Consider the following 17,125-nt stretch of genomic DNA (forward strand, 5'->3'; position numbering starts at 1 on the left):
CAACCAACACACGTTGAACAACCACTTCAATAAATGTAGCGCAGCAAAGTTATACAAGAGCACTCACACCACCAAAATCACGAATAAATAAATTATCGATTACCTCACAGGAAAATCAATAACGGCTCTCCAAGGTACACCAAGGAAAAGATTCAGAAAGATAGAGGCAACTGGAAAGTATCGAAGTTTCTGAATGGACTATACTCCGGACTTTTAACGACATAAACGGTTGACGTGGAAGAATTTCGCGACAAGGGTCCCGTGATTCCCTATTTTCGTCGAAACAGTCCGCGTTGCGATCAGCTTGACCAGCACAAAGCTTTCGGCAAACTCGCGTGCAGAACTCGCGGCGGGGTGAGGCCGATATCCCAAAGCAAACTGAACACTCAGCAGAACGACCCTGCCGACGTAATCTCATCCACCCTTTCAGAGCGAAAGGAATCGCCAACTTGCCCCAGCTGTTTTCAGAGAACTGCCTCCGTCGGACTATTGTACCCCCTATTTTTACTACCCCCTGTTTTCCCGCGCGAGAATCTGCTGACCTGGTGTCTGGCCTCTAATGAAATAACCCCGCTGTTATAATTAACAGAAAATTACCATCAACGGGTCGGGACCACAGTATTGCACCCTTCTGCATCTAATATCACGCGGGATCTAACAGTGAGTGAAATTCTTACTGTGATTTCGTCGAATTTATTTCTGTTTATGGATAGATATACCCAGGTACATCTGCTTTGATGTGCTCGAATAAAACAAGCTTCACTCGCTAGAATACACTTTACATCTCAAACACTGGATCATTTGAAGAGTAAGGGGAACAAACTGGGAATGTCCATTTTTCAGGATTCTGCGATTTATACCGTATTTTGTTGCTGACAACTGGGAGTCAAGAACTGTCGAATCACAAAGGGTTGTAAAGTTCAAATAGTCCCGTAATATAATGTTACAGATTTGGTTTATTTGGTAAAAACAGGAAACGTCCACTGTGCACTGGAACAAAATACGGATTCTCCCCACTCTTCGTCTAAGCACAAGATTTTGTCGTCAAGGTAAAACAAGAAATTATTTAGGAAAATTAAATTCATTGGGCCTTATTTCTTTAATGGTGGACTAAAGTATTGAAACTTAATTTTCTCGATAAAACTGTTTTGTGACATTTCCTGGCTTTTCCCGTTACCCTTAATTTTAAATCCTCAAATGTTCAGCAATTAAGATTGCTGCACTCGACAAAGAAAACATTGAATCTGTTATAAGAACGTGTGTTATCCACTGTTACTCTTCTACTAGTTTTCTAGGTCGAAGGTATTCTTTTCTCCGCGGCAGAGACAATATTTCGGAAAAAAAATCTGTGAGGTTCTGAAGCGTGGCAGCGAGTGAAAGCTTTCGGTCGTAATGCATCATTGACTTTGAAACGCGACGGGAAAAAGGAGACTGTGGAGTAACAGGGATACGCGAGTCGATGAAGATGAAAAAATAAAGTGGGCCACGATACTCCATTAACCTGATTACTGCGACGAAAGTAACGACCCTTTCTGTGTTCGCGGCTTCCGCGCGACTGCTAAATGTGGACACGGCCTACATTCCGGTTCATTTTTAGATAACATTTTAAACAGTGATCATCAACCGTGAAACAAAGCGTTATCGGGCGGCCCGTGAACCTCTGTCTGTTGCTAGGCACCGAAATATTAATCCGTTCCCCAATTGTGTTTATTGTTAGCACGCGATAAGGGGGAGGGGTAGTGATGACAGACTGTAGGCGCACAATGAAAAACACATATTGGTGCAGCAATTATAATAAAATTAATTAAAATTTATAAAGACATTAGAAATTAGAAATTTGTTTACCGAATTTCGTGACTGTTGCAGTTAACACTTTTGATATTCTAAGTTGGAAATATGTGAGATTAGGTCAATTTGTGACAGAGCTGGGAATGAACTAAATAAATAATTATTTAAATAACGGATCGAATAAAAGTTACTTTAACTTTGGATTATTCGACGAATAAAGTTAATTTTGTATTCGACGAGCGTTTCAACTTGGGCGTCGAATAAAATTTTCAACTCGAAGTTGAAGTTGAAGTTGAAAAATTATTGGACCCTATTTGAAACGCTCGACGAATAAAAAAATCCACTTTAACCTTTAACGTTAGCTTTAACGTTAGCTTTAACGTTAACTCAACTTAACTTTATTTGCCACATGATGAACCATTTTTTAAACTTATATTCGTTATTCGAAATTTGATTTAAATAAAACTTTTGCCCACCTCTGGTTTGTGAATATGTTAGTGGCTTCAACAATTTTTCTTGTGATGTTATGATTATATTCCCGTGAAGAATTATTTTCTTGTTACACATAAATGCGATATAGAGCGTAAATAAAATTGTATGCTAACAATAAGTTCTGAGTTCGAGGTGTAGAATAATGAAAATCGTCGATCACATGAAATAACTATTTCTCGATAATACGAGAGAAATGTCGGAAATAACTTGGTGCAACGGCATTAATATCTGATGCTTCAAAGCTTTCCTTGCTCAGAACAGACTCCATTTGTCAAATCTACATTTCGACACGAAAAGCCAATAACGTAAAAATAGGTACAGTATTGCAAACAAGCTGTTCCATTCAGGGTACTAGACATTTCTGTGTCAATTAATTACAAAGAAACCAATTGAAACTGACACTTGTACCTTGGCATGAAGTTTGTTAACATCATAAGCTTTAAAAAACATGTTTGTTTAGCAAAAAAGATGCATTATATATAACGCTACAAATGAATCATTAAAGAGGCTTTATAAAAGTGTTTCTTTTGTTTTGCAGTGATAACATAAAATTTCATTAGATTCAAATCAAATTCGAGCATGTTCACAAAATGTTAGTTTCAAGAGAAACTAAGATCTCATTATTTGGGGCTTTTGGAGGATAAAACCTTATCAATGAGGTTTTAGTTTCTTTTCATAAAGAATAAGAGGTTTCATTAACTTCAATTTTAGGTCCGATCCGAAACTACACATTTTGTGAAGATGCTCGAATTTGTTTTGAATCGATTGGAACCTCCGTTTTCGAGTTATCAGTGCAAAACAAAAGAAAACTTTTTTTAAAAAGCCTCTTTAATGATCCATCTATAGCGTCATATATAATGCATATTTTTGACTAAACAAACAAGTTTTTTAACGCTTACGATGTTAATGAACTTCATGCCAAAGAAGAAGTCTCAGTTTCAATTTGTTTCTTTGTAATTAATTGAAACAGAAATGCTTAATTTTAGACAAGAACGACTGCCTAGTATGCTTAAAAGGTGGAATTGAAGACACACTTAACAGCATTTAATGAAACGTCGACAGTAACTTGGACCACAAAAGTCTAACTGATGAATTGTTGTTCTTACCCAGAACAAACTCGATCTATCAAATCTATTGTTCGACGCTCGAAGGTGCTCCAGATAAGAATTGCCAGGATGAAGTTGCTTGCCCAACGAGAGGCTAATAAATTTCAATCTGAAGTTGCATATGAAATTTAATCAATTTCATCCAAACACCAATGTGGCGCAAACTTCCGCGTTAATGATCAAACATTTCGCATAGTGGTCAGTATTGGAATATTAAGGGCACTATAAATTCACGCATAACGTAGTTCGGTGTACCGAGCGGAATGTTAAACCGTGTGTTACCGAATGTAATCTCGCCGCCGAGGTTTAATATCGAAGGAAACTGAAATTGAGTCACGGCACACGAACGTTCGTCGACACGTCGCCGCGAAGAAAACCTCTGAAAATGGGAAACCCCTTTCTCTGGCTATAAATAACATTCATCCCACAATTAAGGATCCACCATTCTAATTCGTGAGCTTTATTATAAAGGCGTACGATTACGTGGACACGTATATTATCCAGAGCCCTGTATTCCTTAATCCCCAACTACACGGCTCAGCTCTCGGGCACATGCACCTCCACGCTGGCTTCCATTCCTGCAGTAATTAATTTCTTTTTTCCCCAATGAAATCTTTCCTCCACTATTCGGGGTTACTGTGACGCGTGAAGGAGTTTCTGTCTGTTCTTTGTGTGAAAAAGCAATGAAGTGTCTAATGAAATTTCTATGCACTGGGTGTCTCGTGATTGACGGAGATTTGGTGTGTCTACGTTTAGTAAAATTGAAATAGGATCAGTCGAATTTGTAGAGGAACAGCTACCGAGAAGGAATTTCGTTCTCGAGGAGAATGAGTTTGAATATTTGTCAAGCAAGAATGCAGTTGTGTGCATTTCGTGGTTGTAAATATCATCTCTTTCCGATAGGTTACTGATAAGTACCACTAGCTTCTGTGAAATCTAGTCATTGTAGTGCGGAAAAAAATTTAGCTTGTGAAACTGATAAAAGTCAATTGCAGAAATATCTGTATACTTATGTTAACAGAATTCTTTTCCCAGCAAATGTTCAGCGCGTAGTGGACCTACTTAATTTTAAAATATCCCTACTCTGAGCAAAACTAGCCCCCCTTTTGAGTGGAAAATATGGTCACTGATATCCTTCAATTCCTTTTGCTAAATCAATATACTAGTGTTCCACACAAACAACAAGTATCGAGTCACTCCATTACGTGCAATTAGCGTTATGCAACCCCACAATAACATCCATTATAAGTCATGCGTGGGGAGTAAACAGAAAGTTCAAGTTACTGTTTCGTTAACAGCGTTCTCATTAAGAGTCTATGCTGCGAAGCGAACTTCCACTCGCTACCAATCCCTTTCAAATATCCAAACTATCAACTGCCTCCTGTAAGTCTTCCCAAATACACGTGATGCATATTTCATCACCAATAAATACAAATCAAACTCTTAGTCCCAACCCGGGATAATATATGAAGCTAGTAAGCTCACGCATACGTGAGAGCTGCAAATAAACTATTAACGAACAACTCGATTAAACATCAACTGACAATAATTACCCTAATCCTGCACCCATATACTACTTCCAGCTCCCTAACAACTCCAAGCCCAACTACTTTGAACAAAGCTTCATTCACGGTACCCAAATCAAATCCCTGCAAACAGCTACCAACCCCCGAAAGCTAACTTCATAAACATAGACTCACCAAGAAGACTGCGTGGATATCGAAGGCAGCGCTCCCGGGGGCAAGGACCTCCTGATGGCCTGGCAACAGGATCTCCCGCTCCCAGACACCTCGTTACAGCATGATGGCGGGTTGGTGCAGACATGCCGGCCGACGACACCGGTGGACGTCGTCGGGAACTCGGCCGCGGAGGCGCGCACCTTGGGCCTGAGCAGCGGAGACATGGAAAATCCGTCTCTCTGATTGGACGCGGAGCTGCTGGAGCTGCTGGAGCCGGGGCTGCCACCCAAGCGTCCCGGTGACGCGTAGGCGAAACCGCGTAACCTGAAGTGAGTCTGATGGTACGGGTAGCCGGCTGGTGGTGGTAGCCGGTAATGATGGTGGAATCCCAGGTCCCGTCTCATGTACGGATCGCCGGGATCGTTGGTGGGCACGTAACGATCGGTAGGCGTGTGCGCTGACGGCGGTACATACCTATCGACGTATCTGTCCGGGTAGAGGACCTCCGGAGGTGGCTGAGGCACGTATCGTTCGACAGGTGTGTGCGCGGTCGGCGGTACGTAGCTTCCTGTCGCGGTGGACGAGCCGTAAGTACGATCAGCCGACGTGACCGCGACGGAGGTGCCGCAAGAGGAGATCGGCGTTATGCGACCGGTGTATCGATCCTTGGGCTTCGGCAGGGACAGGTACTTGTCCGCCGCGCGAGCTGGAGAGTATCGATCAGTAGCAGAATGAAAGCGATCAGGAGTTGCGGTGGACGATGGGAATCGATCCGCGGTGCTGACGGGATTGTTGAACCTGTCGTAACGATCCTGGCTGAGCCTGTCGAACGGATCGCCGGCACTAGCCACGGTGTAACGATCGCTGCTGTAGCTCTGCACGGACTTGGACACCTGCAGATACTTGTCCACGCTGGCTTTTGTTGTACTCTGATAAGTGGAGCTCCCTGCCCCTCCAGCGACCGCCGACGCGGATCGGAGACTGCTGGCGACCGCTTCGGGGGTCGGCGAGATGGAGGTGAAACGGTCGTTGGACGCCGACGGTTGTGTGGCGGTGGTGCTCGTGTAGGACGAGTGATAACGGGCGACGGTGTCGGTGGAGGATGAGGACGAGCTAGATGTCGTGGAGAGCAACCGTTCCGTGGATGAGCCCGAGACGGCGTACCTGGACGTGTCGTTGGTGGCCAGCCTGCCGTCGTGGCCGGGAGAAGAGCTAGCCAGGAAACGATCCGTGGACACGCAGAATCTGTCGTTGGACCGCGAGTGGCCGCACCGTTGTATCGCGGTGTCGTTGAAGCGATCGCTAGCGGCGACGTATCTAGCCTGGCTGGCCCCGACTTCCTGGAAGCTGGAGTATCGGTTGAAGTCCGTGGGCGCTGGCGAGCCGCTGGTTCTGTCGGTGTACTTCTGGCAAACCGTCTCGACGCCGCGGTCCGCGTACAGGCGTCTCTGGTCGTTGCCGGCGGACGACACTTGCAGGGACCTCTCCGTCGACGTGTACCGCTGGTGGCTGGCCTCAGGGTTAGGCGAGCTAGAGAGAAATCTCTCGGCGCTCGATGATATCGTCGTGTAACGATCATGATGAACGCCGGTTGCTGCCGCTTCCTGTCGATGGTACCGTTCGTGTGCAGGCGAGTCGCCGTGGTACCTGTCCGCCGATTTGCTCGCGAACCTCTCTGGCACCGGTGCGTGTATGGGCGATGATGTGAGCAGCCTGTCTGCCGATATGGCGGCGTATCTGGAGGCAGTTGACTCCTTGCCGGAGGCGTATACGCCGCCCCTGTCCCCTTGTAGGCTGACTTGAAGGCTACCCAGCACTGGCGACGAGCCGGACAGCAGGCGATCGCTGGCCCCAGCGTATCGTTGCTGTTCCTTGGGCTCGTGCATGGAGCCCGCCGACTGCTGCTGATTGGCCAGTAATCGTTCCGCCGAAGAGAATCGCTCCTTGACTGGCATCGGTGAGGCTGGTGCTGTGCCCCCGCCATATCTGGTGCTTGGAGAACCTGGGGGTAGAATCCTATCAGCAGCAGGATAACCAGCCAGACTCTGGGTCGAGGCGTACTTCTCGCTGGGGCTGGGCGACAGTGGCGGTGGTGGAACGAAACGGTCGTTGGCGGGCGCCGGCGACGGCGGTGAGGGGAACGTCTCTGACGAGAATGGACTTGTCGCGCACCCCGACACCAGGATGTTGGTGTTCGCGTACTCGTTCCCCGCGGACACCAGCTCTCCGCTGGTATGGTGGAACCGTAGCTCGGTGTTAGCCGACTGCTGGAATCGCTCGCTCGGGGCCAACGAGAGCCTCTGCTCGCCATGCAGGCCGCTGAGCTCGTTGAACCGCGGATAACGCTCCGACAGAACGTTCTGCGACAACGTTTGCCCCGACGTGCTTGATCTAATTGTCGCGTATTGATGGTGCGCCTGCAGGCTGGACTGGCCAAACCTCTCTTGGCCCTGGTAGTGGCCGAATCGCTCGCAGCTCGACTGTATCGAGCGCGTTTCCGCGCAGGACTTGGGGAAATCGTCGACGGTCGACTTCTCCGTGGACTTGTCGTGCCGGTCGGCCACGACCATACGCTCGCGGCCTCCATAGTCGACGTGCTCGTTCCCTTGGCCTTGCTGCTCGGACTGATAACGATCTTGGCCAGTGCTGGTGGACACGCTCGCGCCGCTTCGCAGCTCCGTCTGCTGCTGTTGCTGTTGCTTGTAGCAGTCGGAGGATACAGTGGGGCCGATCTGGGGCCCAATAATTCCGGACGTCCCGGTGTTCGACCCTGGAACGGGAGATGACGACGGCCCGTACTGAGTGATCGGGTGCTGGTGCTGTAGGAGACGTTCTCTTCGGCCATAGTCGTCGTCTGTCGGCATCCTGGTGGCCCGGGGCCCGCTGTCAGGACATCTGAAACACGAGTTTTTTTAACATTAGGGGGATGAATATTGTGTAATGAATGGGCGCTCTCGTGCGAATTAGTCTACTAGGTTAAACAGAATCTTGGTTAGAGTTTAAGTGTTATGAATGCTGGGGTACAGATTAGGTGTCACTGATAGAGCTTTCTTTGGATGAAGCCTTGTAATTTGAGGAGGGATGTATGATGTATTTAATAAGTTTATAGTACAGGCGACTCGATAGGTTATCTTCGCTAAAACATACGATTGTAGGTGTATTAAGTTGCACACTAGTTTAAATATAAATATAGATAGATTAACTAAGACTGGGTAGGGAAAGGGATGTCCCGGCAACTGTGTTGCTGAGTGGCATAGTTTGAGCGGCGCGCATAGTTAGGTCTGCCGCAAGGATGGCAGAGGCACCTGGGTTAGCAACGGATCGGTTGCCCCGATGGAGTACGCGTTTAGTGTTGCATGTTCATACTGTTGTCTTGTGTAGAATGTACTTGCTTGTGGGTCTAACTCAGACCTTTCGAGGCTCTTTATGGGCCCCACCTTGAGGTCCTCGCATGTTATTTATGACCAGACAACAACTGTTAGATTACTAATGCTTCGTAAGCGATTCTGGCCATGCCATTGCGGGGGAGGGGCAGTTGGGTGGTTGAACAAAAAAAAAAGTTATCTTTGCGAGTTTTCTGTAATAAGGTTGCTTAATAATGCCTACCTGTGAGGTCTGAAAAAACATGTATATTCGAGAATTTTGGGGGGGGGGAAACTCGAAAGCTTTTTAAAACAAACTTTTATGTATTCGAAAGTGTACATGTTAAACTACTTGTAGTAATTTTAGCGATGGAAAACATAAATAAATAGAACAAATATTAGCGATCTCCCGACAAAGATTTTTTTCAGTAGTTTTAGGTGACCACTCCAATTTTGACCTGGTTCGTCCGAAATAAACAATTCGCCGGAATTTAGTTAGTACGTTAGATTATGTAGTCCTTAATCGTTCATTATCTTGAAAAATTAATTTGCGAAAAAAATGGCGGCTTCTCATAGCAAAAGTATCGATTTTCACCACAGAATCGCTCTCATTTTTCATAATTTTTCATCTGTAAAATAAAAACTACGCAACGGAAATGAAAAATCCACGATTAAGGACTAGACAATCTAATACGTGGGTTGCTGCAAAAATTTCGGGAAACTAAGTGGTTTTATTGTTTTTCAAACTATTCTCCTTTAAGATTTATGCACTTCTGCCAATTAATATTTCTTTGTGTTTGCATCGCGCTCTATCCTAAAAAGTGTCCACTTTTACGATAATGACATTACCATTTGAGTGGCAGCACTGGAAGTGATACATTCCCGAAACTTTTGCAGCAACCCACGTATATTAACTAAATTTGAACGAATTTTTAATTTCTGATGAACCAGGTCAATACTACAGTGGTCACTGTACAGTACTTAAATAAAAAAATGCTGCTGGGAGATCGCCTATAATTCCATTATTTATTTAGATATCGCATTTAAAAAACAAGCTACAAGAACTTTAAAATATATACTCTCGAATATACAACCGTTTATTTAAAAAAAAGTCTCCAAGTTTGCCCATGTATCAAACGTTTTAATTCTATCAACCCAACATTGTTATTACCCTGAATAAGAACTTCACTGCCCCACAGAACTGCAAATACACCTACACCACGAGAAATCTTTATAGCATCATCCACAAACCCACATAGTGTGCGCAAGTTTCGTAGCTACAAGATTGATAAACTTATTTCGACCAATATATCGAATACTGAATACGAAGCCCACAGTCACGCAATAATAGTTTCCCAATACTAATATAAAGCCACTTATAAATAACTCCATTCCAAACATTCAGGCAGCGCAATGAATATTTCCACTTGTGTACGTATCTTATCCACAGTGAAACGTTATAATTAATCATTTTGCCCTTGCTCTGTAACTCGCTCCATTTTCTTGAATATTTTAACAGCGAAACATAGCACGGAAATATGACCAGAGGCAGGTATGAATTGCTTGTTACGGGACTTTAAAACGTGGCTCATATAATCGATTGCAAATTAATTGGGGCCACGCTCGCCCGCGTTTCGCTCTGGTCCAACGTGTCCGAACGAGTGACGCGTGCGGTCGTTCGTAACCACTGGCCAGCCTGCAGCGAATTGCCGCGAAATGCAACGATTTCATCGATCACTGCTTAAATCCCCCTGAACAGTATCCGATGGTACGGGCGTCCGGTCCATGAAACTTTTACTACGCGTTCGCGTGAATATAAAGAACGAGACTGACGAGGCTGCTCCATCGTTAATACTTCGAAATCCCATTTTATCGTACCTGATTTTTATTTTACCCGCTACTTTATGGGGTAAAAAAGTCCCGTATCCATGCGCGATACAGTTGACAGGGGTATCTGAAATATAGGAGTAGGGAGGATATAAAAAATCATTGAGCAAGCCTGAATGATCGTTCAGCAAGTAGATTAGCCCCGTGCTTGGTCAGACACTAAGCGTATCTAAACGCTGACATAGAACCAAAGATTTCAGTACAGGAACAAGGAATACTCTGTAGTACGCTTATTGTGATGATTAAGAATTGATATGGGACGTTCAGTTACAATTACTGTGGAGCAACAATGTTACACAGCCATTATTACTGGTAGCCATAGCAGTGTCTCGTGTTTAGCTGTGGATCAGGCGGAAACAGTGCTAGAATTTGCACAGGGAGATCTTCTGTTTACCGAACGCCTAGAATTAAGCATATAATCTTCAAATAAACGTGAATCACTGGATACTAGAAAGAATTGTTGAAAATTTCGTAATGTGTTAGAAGCTCGCGTGTTTGCCATTGGGTAAATTACGAGGGGTCGTGCAATATTAAAAATAGTTCACATAGAGTCCTGTATTGAAGAGTATTCAACTACCCTGTTTAATGAAACAATCCTTCCTACCAAGTTTAATTAAGGAACAATTAAATAATGGGGTAAGAACGACTCCATCGCAGTTCGCTTTTTGTAGTCGTTACAGTCGGAGAATAATTTCCGCCGAAATGCGATGCACAGTTCAATGCGAAGAGTCGAAATGTTACGTGTACGATACGTAGTCGAGTGATATTGCAGCAGAAAATGGTGTAAGTAGAGAGAAAGTGTAATTGGTCGTATATTAGAAGCGAAGGTTGAACCTGCAATCACTCGCGAGTAGAATGAACCGTGTAATTGATCAGACGTTCCCCCCCCGAGGAAGATGATGGCCCTGGCTGAAATATCGACCACATTATTCCTGTTATTTGCAAAACGTGTCATTTAATCGCAGAATCTATGTCATGCTCATGTTTGCCACTTATTCGTCTATGATCGTTTCCTTTGCCTGGATACAGAAAGATATTCCTCGGCGATGTTACCCTCGAAATTATTTGAAATATGCAGACTGTCCTGAGATCGAAGTCGTTTCAAGTAACTGTCGACTAAATAATAAATCACTCAATGGAGGAAATAATGGGGTGGCATGAACTTTTCTTCTACTACTGAATAAGTTTCATACTTTTATTTCTCTTTTCTTATGAGACTAAGAAGAAGATTAATTTGATTCTTTTACACGAAACACTGTGCCTTTTTTATTGATATTTCGTTAAATAAAAAATGTATGATTGTTTCAGTAAAAAAGTTCATGTTTCAGGACTTTACACCTTTCCGATTTTTTTGGTACATGTTGTCATTTCATTTCTTACTAAAACGCGACGCGTCCATATTCTACGATGTTGAAAGTGTGTATTATAATTTTTGGGACTCGATTGGACCGATACAGTTCGCACGGTAACTGATTAAAAATCGGCCGGGTCCATTTTACCCAGTGTGACCACCGCGTAACTTTACAGAAGTGTGACCACGAGGGTTCAGGCAATCAGAATAATATCCTACAATAAACAACACCTAACAATAATAATTAAACCATATCCACTTATATTTCCCAGCAACAAGAACAATTTCCATCACCGCCGCGTCTATTTCCCCGCTTACTCCGAGCTTTTAAAGAGAAGCTGGCTGGTAATAGCAGGATAATAACTCTAAACTTTAGAGATCGTTGTGGCGAGCCATTGAACGATTCTATCGCCGGTTCGTACCGCTCAAATCGATCCTAACGAAGCAAGTCCCGCTCGGAAAGCTGCCTCGCGGAGGAATAATAAAACGTTTCCCGAGCTCGCGTGTCTATCTTCTGCAACCTGTTAGAAACCCGCGACTTTCGTATCTGACCGTGGACTTCCATGCGAGAATACGCTCCCGAGGAGTGTGCAAATAGCGTTTATAGCGCGACGAAATTGCTGATACGAGTAAGAGAGACATTTCAGTGGTCTGCAATGCGCCTATCACGGGGGGGTGAGAAGGGGGAGGGAAAAAACTTCGCGAAAGGTGGAAATGGCACGCGTTGCCGGTGTCGTAAAGATAAAACGCAGCTGGCGTTCCGCAAAGAAGTGAACCATTCACGAACCGCCTATATATCTTACCCCCCTTTTTTTACATTTCCCGCGGATCGTACAATTTCGCGAGAACGGGTGCGCCTCGAAATTCTTTAATTCTCTCTTGAACAGCCGATGATTTCAGCCCGGCAAAGAGGGGATCCAAGGGCACGCGGGGGCAAACGTCGCAGTGCGCGAGTTCGTGAGATATATTACTTAGGTCGAGTTGGAAAGACCTTTGGATTTTGGGGTGCTTATTAGGTAGCTGCGTCACGAAATGCTGCTTGCGAGGCCTGATTGAAATGTGGAGTAGTTAGAATTGCTGGAATACGCATAGAAAATATACTGTACAGAGGACGATGTACCAAGTATAATTATTCATTAGCTTTTGACAATAAAATAACATTTCCGAGGAAGAAATTGTTCTGTTGGTAGAGGCAAATATTGCGATTACCAGATAATCGCGTTAATAATCACGAATGTGAATGAATTTTGTAAATAATAATAATTATTCGTCTTCACCTAGCAATCGTAATACTTGCCCAACCTCTTATCCTACTATCGAACATGCCAGCGACGAGACTGTGATAACAGAATAAGCCCTCAAACTATATAAACTTTATATAAAAGCTCCCCCGAACGAGCTACTCGAGCAAATCCAAAATGGCGCCAAATTTCGAAGTGGAGTTCACCAAAAAAATACCAGTTGCCAGCCGATGGGGTGAATTTCGCGGAGGGGCACACACCGATCGGGAAGGTAAAAATTAATTAAACGAGGCGCTCTCCCAGTGGCACGTAAACGAAGAATGTGGAAAGTTTCCAGCTAGCTGACCGGACGCCGTGTTACACGTGCCTTCCAGTTTCTTTCTCCGTGGAAAAACGAGCCGGAGGACAGCGGCGGACGACGCTGCAGGCAGTTTTTGCAATTAGCGCGTTCAGCATGTTCCCATCCTCGTCCTATCTAACGCCCCATTCTCGATCGCTTTCCACTCTGATTCCTCCCCTACCCGGCGCTGCTGGAAACACTCATAGACTGCATGTCCTCGAACCGAACATTATTGCCAGATGGTTCTCGCAGCGTTTCCAGCTGGTTACTACGCATCTACGTGAAAGCATCCCCCCCTACCCCGTCTTGCATACTCGGGCGTTTTAACTCGAATCATCCGCCTCTTTCTCCCGTCTCCCCCGCTGCAGCTGACACAACTGGCGAATTAAGCGTCGCTTACTACGCAACTCGGTCGAGTAAGAAGCTACCCATATCGCTGGAACGGTGCTGTTACTAAATATCGATGGTTTTCCGTGTTTGTTGTCAGCAGAGTGTGGTCTTTTTCAGGAGGGCGTAAATCTCTGACGACGCGAGGTCACTTTCTCCATGGTGGTTTAAGACCACAAGAATTCGCTGATTGAGGGATGATGAGATACGAAAGTGTGACGAAACGACTGAGACACCGCACTTGTGACAGTAACACTTATAGTAAGATATTTGAATTTGTGTTGAGCGTTAGCTCGTCGCCTGACCAGCAAAGGTCCCTTGTATGTATTTCGACGCCTCATCTGTCAATCTGCACCTCGTAGACCTGGGTCTCTTGTATAGTGCCTATCCGAGATATAGTGACTTAGGTGTGAAGTCCCTCAGCGGGGTCTTACTCGACACCCTGCTGGGTACTGGCCGCTAAACGTGCCCCCCTACTATCTCTTGCAGCACTGTATTTAGAGGAGACCAGGACAAAACCGGGGCCCTAACAGAAAATGAAACAGAAATTGAAGATACGGTTTATCATTATTAAAAGACATTAATTAAGCTTTGCTACTGGATATTAAAAATTGTCTCATATTAAATACAAATACATTTTAGTAAGGTATATGTGCTGCATTAGAACAGTAGTGGAGAGTTTATGAATCAATATAATAATTAATCAAAGCTTAACTGATGTCTTTTAATAATGATAAACCGTATCTTCAATTTCTGTTTTATTTTCTGTTAGAGCGCCGGTTTTTTCCTGGTCTTCTCTAAATACTGTTCTGCAAAACACCACAGAGAAAGTGACGTTGCGCCGTCGGAGATCTACGCGCTTCAGAGAAAAGGCGCCGCATCAGCTCGCAACACTAAGAAGACGATTGCATTTGATAGTTCCAGTAGGGGTGTAAATGTTCACTGACAATTAGAATTATAAACTAGCAATGATTTAACGGTACCAACCCCAATATTCCACAGTCTCTGAAAAGCTTCCAAGTCACAGAGTTCAAAGGTTTCACGAGAGCTGAGCATGGTAACTTATATTCGCTATAACTTCTGATTTCAACAGCTAAGGGCGTCCACAAACTTTCCTCGAGATTAAAATTACCTCTGCTTTTAATATACCCACTGCAAGAAGCTGCGCCTCAACGCTTCGCCGTCTCCATTTAAAGCACCTATTCGCTAACAAGTCGCTCTAGCAAGGAATTGATTTGAAATCGAGTGGAGATCAATTGCACCGGTAAATACGCTTGTCGACACATTATTTTGCCGCGGAGGATCCGCACGGAGGGCTGTCAAGCCGGCAACGGCGGATCACCATGCCCGTTGCCTTGCGAAATTTCAGCATCGAGGGTGCGTCAAGCCGCGGCGCGGCCATCCATTTCACGAACGTCGAGGAATGACATATTCTCAGGTCCCCATTGGGGCCGGGGTCACACGAGGCGACACACGCGACACATGTCACGTGCACGTACGCGCGTCAACCGAGGCGTCAACTGCCGGATAAAACCATTTGTCAAATCTCCTTCCGCGGAGCGCTCGCAGATATTCCGCTGGGATTCCAAGAATTCCTTCGTAAATCACGGTCATCGCCCGGCCGGGTCGATAAAGAGCTGTTCTTTGGCAGCCCCCCGCCGAAAGTTAAGTAGATTCGGGGCTGTAGATAGAAAGGAGGAGAGCTGAACCAGAAAAGAGTAGGTGGATTGAGATTAGCTGGTGGATTCTAAACGCGATTTCGCCGAACCCGAACAAGACTCCGGTGGCTTCGAAAACTGGTTAAAGTTACTCGCCCAGTGCTAAAGTTTTGCAAGATTTTACCACCGCTCGGGTTGTGAATGTGGTGTGTAGCTGGAGGGTCCGCGGTGCAGCTGAAGCTTCTTCTTACTGAGGTAACAGATATAGGGATTTTAGTTTGGTAGTGGTAGCTGAAGTATCGGTATGGTGGGTGGGGTGCACAGTAATGTATTTTGTATGAGTTCGATGGAGATAATAATAGAGATGTGTGTCTTATTTAAAGGGGTAGTAAACTATTGGATACGTAAAATCGTTTGTTTCTTAAATGCTAAATTACTCTGATACCAAACAGTCGTCATAGTCGTGCTCTTCACAATCTATTGTGGGCATGTTTGCGAGTAATTACAACCAAAAAAATCGTTGGAGCGTTTAAAATTGTCGAAGCAATTAATCGTTGAAGCTAGCCCTGTACAGCGCGCCGCTGCAGGTGGCGTACATCGATTCAGGTGAGCCAATCATCTGAAAGCAAAATGCTTTGGGAGGACCACTTCGTACATCAAAATCTACAGACTGGAACTTTGCCGATGAATTTGAACAGCAATTGTGGAAGTTACACGCGAATCAATTGTTCCCCACATTTTTACGGAAAAAATCGTCTTTAATAAGTTATAGAATATTTTTCTACGAAAAAATTAGCAAATGTTCTTTGAGTGTTGCTCTTTTAAGCGCAGAAAGTTCTGTAAGAATACATGCTTCCGCTTTTTCAAAAAAAAATCACAAACATTCGCCTCTTTTCGGCCGCCTGACTAACCCCTTAAACATGTATCCATGAAGATTGTGCATACTACGTGGATTTGTGGATCCTGCAGATAAGTACTGCAATCAGTGTAAACCAAATCCAAGGTACATTCCCCAAAAGACAACTGAACAATATTTCCATGAAAGTGTATGCACTATTGCATATGACACTGCGCTGCTCAGAGTACCAGCGCGTACAGCGCACATAACTCTGCAAGGAATTCGCAGCAGGACGTCTCTCCAAATTCCACCATCAAACTCCTCCATCTGTCTGCAACCCCGCGTATCAAAATGGTACGTAATTTGCCGGAATAACTGTGGATGACACGCGTGACGCTCGAAGGTTTACATCAAGGGAGAGCTGCAATTCGTGAGGCAGCAATTACGCGAGGACATCCACGACTGTCGGAAGGCAAGCGTTCCGCAGCATCGCGGTCCCGAGTTGCAGCGAGCGCGGCCCGAAAAACTGGAGCGAGCAACAAAAACCATTTGTCTCCGACTCGAAGGTAAGGGAGCGAGTTAAGGTGCAGTCGCGAAAGAAAACGACGTCGTCTTCGTTCGTCCGCGACAAACGGCCAACGAACGTACCCCTGCGCCGCGATAAGAGTCGCCAGGAAATTCGTCGTCGCCCTATCTCTTTCCCCTTGCTCTGCCCGCGACCAAACCGCACCGGCGACGACGAAAAGAACCACACCCGGCCGAGAAGGACGGGCAGAAAAAGATGCAAATTATTCGGGTAACTGCGCCGAGGAAAATAACGGCCAAACGACCTTCTCGGTTTCATTCCTCGGCCTAACGAGATCATGCTTACACAAGCAACCACCGCCGCTTCCTGCTTTAAATACTTTGGTCGACTTTCGCTGATCATTCTTAGAGTTCGTCGGCGAGCTGGGTGATAGTTAGAAGGGGTTGCTTGCGTCACGGTGTTGCGTTATA

The 17,125-nt window shown here is 45.1% G+C and overlaps 1 protein-coding gene across 6 annotated transcripts in view; it reads right to left on the reverse strand.

The window, feature by feature from the left end:
- Rho-5 (rhomboid-5) overlaps window positions 1-17,125 on the reverse strand; it is a 371,266-nt gene that overhangs the window by 190,999 nt on the left and 163,142 nt on the right. For all 6 annotated transcript variants that reach the window (XM_076823763.1, XM_076823764.1, XM_076823762.1 and 3 more), the window contains exon 3: window positions 5,087-7,960. In XM_076823763.1, coding sequence (XP_076679878.1) covers window positions 5,087-7,929 — 2,843 coding nt within the window. In that variant the 5' untranslated portion in view covers window positions 7,930-7,960. The remainder of the gene's footprint in view (window positions 1-5,086; window positions 7,961-17,125) is intronic.

This window comes from Andrena cerasifolii, chromosome 12 (genome assembly GCF_050908995.1).
Source record: "Andrena cerasifolii isolate SP2316 chromosome 12, iyAndCera1_principal, whole genome shotgun sequence".
Lineage (NCBI taxonomy): Eukaryota > Metazoa > Arthropoda > Insecta > Hymenoptera > Andrenidae > Andrena > Andrena cerasifolii.